At 47.1% G+C, this 4,649-nt stretch overlaps 1 protein-coding gene across 1 annotated transcript in view; it reads right to left on the bottom strand.

Moving 5' to 3' along the window:
- The window catches only part of Ptchd1 (patched domain containing 1), a 53,654-nt gene extending 49,644 nt beyond the window's left edge, over positions 1-4,010 (bottom strand). The window contains exon 1 of the mRNA XM_052171150.1: positions 3,660-4,010. Within this exon, the coding sequence (XP_052027110.1) occupies positions 3,660-4,010 (351 nt within the window). The remainder of the gene's footprint in view (positions 1-3,659) is intronic.
- Between the last annotated feature and the right edge of the window lie 639 nt (positions 4,011-4,649).

Below are 4,649 nucleotides of genomic sequence, written 5' to 3'. Positions count from 1 at the left end.
GTTAATAACCACTTATTAGTGAGTGCATACAATATATTGATAATTAAAAGTAATGTTTTGCTTTGGGTATTTAGGAAAAATATACCTATATATATACACGTATACATGGCTAAGTTAATAAATACATATGTATAAATGTAAATGTTAATGTAAATATAAATATATCCATTGATATTAGAAAAAATGGCCAAGAAAATAACCTTATTATCCAATTAAATCAACAGTATAAGAGGGCATATAAATAAGACTTTGGTCAAATATACTTCATTTAAATAATGTCATTCAAGTAGTTAATAATTTGAAAGACAGTTAAAGGGAAAGCAATATTGTGAAAAATCACACTAGGATATGAATTCAAATCTGTGTTCCAGTTCTATCTCTGTATTTCTTCATGGATAAGTCAGTTAACTTCCAAAGAGTATCATGCCCACTTGTAAGATGGGGTAACAGTACTCTCTTTCAATATATTTATACATAGAATATGCTTTTAATTTGTAAGTGGCCCAAAGATGTTCAGAATACCCTGAGATGTCAGATATGCCAATTATTCTCTCTACATGAATGATTGCATGATAAATCCAGTATTTTCTTGGCCGTAGCCTGGATCAATTAACAATGGGAATTTCTTAAAAGTCTTCTTATATAATCATGAAAACATTTATCAATATAGGCCCTTCTTTGAAAGTTGCCGAGATGAATATCATTGTTTTTATGTTGACAATATAAGGAGTTAAATTTAATTTTGTAGTGAAATAAAAACTTTTGAAGATCAGTATTTATTTAAAAGGGTTCAAAACTGTTGAGGCCTTCTTAGCATCATTAGAGTCCAACCACTTCTGTATAAAATTATAACCTTGCCTTGCAGCCTTCAGAGAAAAATATTGCCGGAGAACATCATCTCCCACACAGTATGGGGTCAAATTATTTACTATAGGCTCACAGTAAAATAATCACATCACTTTTCACAAATTTGAGAAAGTACCTTTGAAACAAAATCAATGATATTTTCAAGCAGACCATTCCCTGTTATTCTTTTAACTACATTATAAAAAGTCGACCTTTTTGTCACAAGTATCTTTAGTATGTAATTTTTTATCAACAAGTAGCAGTTTTAATATATGAAGAACAGTATTTTTCATTGAATAGTATTATGCAAAGGAAACCATAACACTTGAAGTGCATTATGCAGTCCTCCAAGTTGCTTCCTCCAGTTTGGCAGCACCCAGAAAACTCAAGCCCTACTCAAGCTCTGCCCACTCATTTAACTTCAAATTTCCAGGGGCTGTTAGGTGTGGTCTACAGTGTTGAATATCTGTGGTGTTGTCCTTGGTGCTAATAACAAAATATTGGACTCACACCAGTAGTAGCACTAACAGTAACACTTTCATTCCCAATATCTTTTGCAAAGGACAAGTCACTATGTCTCTAAATGGAAAGGGGGGGCAGTTCACTCCCACACTTTACATTGCCATGACAACTGAAGAACCATTTTTTTTCTACCCCCCTGCTCCTTACCTAAAAAAACTAGGGGCTGAGTTGAGTGTATAAAAAATAAAATGGATATCCAATTTAAAGATCAAAGGCATTCCCTATGTTTCATAAGTATGCATTGTTATAAACTATACACACTAATTGACTGGAGAGCTATCATTTGGAAATGAGTTTCTGACCACTATTTGACTTTGCTTTGTTTTTACCCATATATCTAAACCATGAAAAATCGTCTCATGTTTTTGAAACAGTCCACTGACTTCCAGACTGTCCTTTGACATGTAGGCAAAACAAGCTTCTTTCTCTTCAGTCCCAGCCTTTTTATAATATGCCCCCCCTTTTTTTTCCTTGAACTGATTAAAACCAAACAGAAAGAGCAAAATTACAAAAATATCTGATTTGCCTGTTGATGTCTCATTAACCTTGACAGTGAATGTAACTAGTGACTGCCTGTCACAGTGGCATGCTATTGTGTTAAAGAGGGAGAAAAAAAAAAAGAGCCAACGGAAACATCTCAGAGGGGAAAATCCAAGGAGAAACAACTTAGTAGATCATCTACGAAAATATGAAGCATTTCCAAATGCTCAGACTTGCCTGCCGACAATTCAACTACACACACTCTTGATAAAGCATTCCTAACAGCATTTATCTGTGTCTCAATAGATGCTCTGAAATATTGGGGGGAAACCCACTTTGATGTTGAAAAACAACCTCGGGAAGGTAGGGGGAGCATAAGTGAATATGCCTAGTGATTTGTGTGCCATTAAAAAAACTACCACAAGCCGCTCAATGTGAGAATGTTCTACTTCCAGTCAGTTTCCAGCCAGATTCCCTCTTGACTAATTGCTGGTGGATAGCACGTCAACAAACAGAGGGAAACAATAGAGGAAAATAGGCTTCTATCTAGGGAGGCAGGGTTACCTGGAGAGGAAGCGACAGAGTAAAGAGTTCCCCAGGTTCACTAGGAGACTCCCTTTGGGAATAGGAGGAATCTAACCTTCCACCAGACCCAGAGAACCCACAGGAAATTAGCACTTTCCATTTCTTCAGCATCTCATCTGGGACTGGGTCCTGCCCCGCCCCCCCCCCAACAAAAGCTGAAGTAAACAAACCCCATAGTCTCCACCTAGATTCAGACGGAACACTCTCGCTTTTCATTTATTTTTCCTTTTTATCTCCTATGATCTCTCCATTTTTCCATTTCCAGTCCTCACTCCTCGGCTTTTCTTAGGAACTTCTTGAAAGTTATTACCGTTAACCTCACTTTTCACAGCTAATTCCCACCTCCTCGGGCTGATGGCGCAATGGTTTCTGTTCTGTTTTCTTCTCAGGGTCACATCCTGGCTCCTAATCTCTGGGCTTTGGATCTGCTCCTCACCCACACGTTCAAATAAACCCCAACAAAAGTATATCAACCTGTTCTGTCTTTCCCCAAAGAAGTTGCGTTTACATGGATTGAAAGTGCTGTGAAAGATGAAATAACTGTGACTTACAAGCACCATTTCCTACTCTCAAATACAGACATGGCTACCTTGCTCCAGGAAGAGTGGGCTGGTGGCTGCCCCAGTCCTCCCCAGGAACCGCACTTTGGTTGGGGGTGGTAGGTGTTATTTTCCTCACCATGTCAACTCACACTCCTCTGTCCCTTACCTACTACCCACAGCGACCTATCCAAAAACAGTTCGGGTGCAGCGACTAGAGGAAAAGAGAAGAAAAAACGGGAACAGAGAATGGTGTCTTTGAACCTCCCCTCCCTCCTCCAGAATAGTATTTTAGTCTCAAGTAACGGGACTTTCTTGAATGTATTCTCCTGTTTTGCTTCTTCTTGGCCCGGTTAACCCAAAGCCTCCCTGCCCCCAAGCCCACTGCGACCAAAACAAGCGCACTAAAGCATCGTGGCCGCCGCCGCCCCAACTGTTGCAGCAGCTGCGGGGTTACGGCAGAGGCGGGAGGGCAGGGCCCAGCCAGGACCCAGACCCGAACGTTTACTGCTTCGGAGCCTCTGAAACTCCAGGCTGCTGCCCAGGGGCGCGCAGTGCAGAGAAGCCCCTGTGGGAGACACTGCCTGGGACGGTAGAGGTGGCTTTCTGAGCCGGGACCCCTCGCGGAACCAGCCCAGCCAAAGCAGCCCCACTGCCAGGGGCTGCCAGAACCCACCCTGGTCTCACCTTTAAGATCAAGTCCGTGTGATGCTGGTCTAGCATGTTGGCTTTCTGGTAGGAGGTGACAATGACCCGGCCGTAGCGCCCAGGGGTCTGCAGGTCCGAGTAGAGCCGGTGCTTGGAGCGGTTGACCGGGAAGAGGCTGTTGACTAGGTTGCGCTCGATCTTGGCTAGGCTGTGCTGGGGCGCCAGCAGGTGCTCCACGCTCTCTTCGACCTGGTAGCGGCTAAAGCTGGCGCCGAGCAGGATGGAGATGAGCACCGGCGCCGAAGCAAAGAAGACCGGGTGACTGGCAATGAAGTGGCCAAGCCGGGAGAAACACGTCCTCAAGCCCCTGTGCAGAACCTGCCGCAGCATCCTAGAGCAGAGCGGGCGCGGGAGGAGGGCGAGGCGCACGCTCGGCGCGGGCTCGGGCGACGGTGGCGGCGGCGGCGGCGGCGGTGGTGGTGGTGGTGGTGGTGGTGGTGGTGGTGGTGGCGCCCGCAGCGGCGGCGACGGCGGCGGCAAGACCCTGAGCTCTCCAGGAGCGGCGGCACCACCATCGGGGAGTCCCGCGCCGCGCCTCGGGAGGGACCCCTCCGGCTGGAGACACGCCCTCCTGCCCGCTGCCGCGCCTGCCCGGAGAGCCCCCCAGCTTGGCGGCCTCCGCGCCGCCCCCACCCCGCCCTAACCGGGGCGACCTCCCCACCCCCCGCCGCCTCCCGGCCCGGGGGGCGACACGCGACACTGCCGCGTTCCCGCTCAGCGCGGGCGGGGCTGGGAGCGGCCCCCGCGGCGCGTCATGACCCCACTCACCGGATCCCCAAAGCCAACGACGGGATGGCGCGGGGAGCGGTGGTGGTGGTGGCGCTAGCGCCAGTAGACTCTGCGCGCCAGCCTGGAACACGAGGACAGAGAATTCCAGGCTACACCCAGTCCCCTCCTCTCAGCATACTCCCCCTCCCTCAGCTCGGCGGGCCAAACGGGCTCTCCCCCTTCCCCTTCCCCTGGCCTCCT

The sequence above is a fragment of the Apodemus sylvaticus genome, chromosome X (assembly GCF_947179515.1).
Source record: "Apodemus sylvaticus chromosome X, mApoSyl1.1, whole genome shotgun sequence".
Lineage (NCBI taxonomy): Eukaryota > Metazoa > Chordata > Mammalia > Rodentia > Muridae > Apodemus > Apodemus sylvaticus.
Note: the sequence above shows the minus strand (reverse complement) of the source record. Positions and strands in the feature narration are given on the sequence as shown.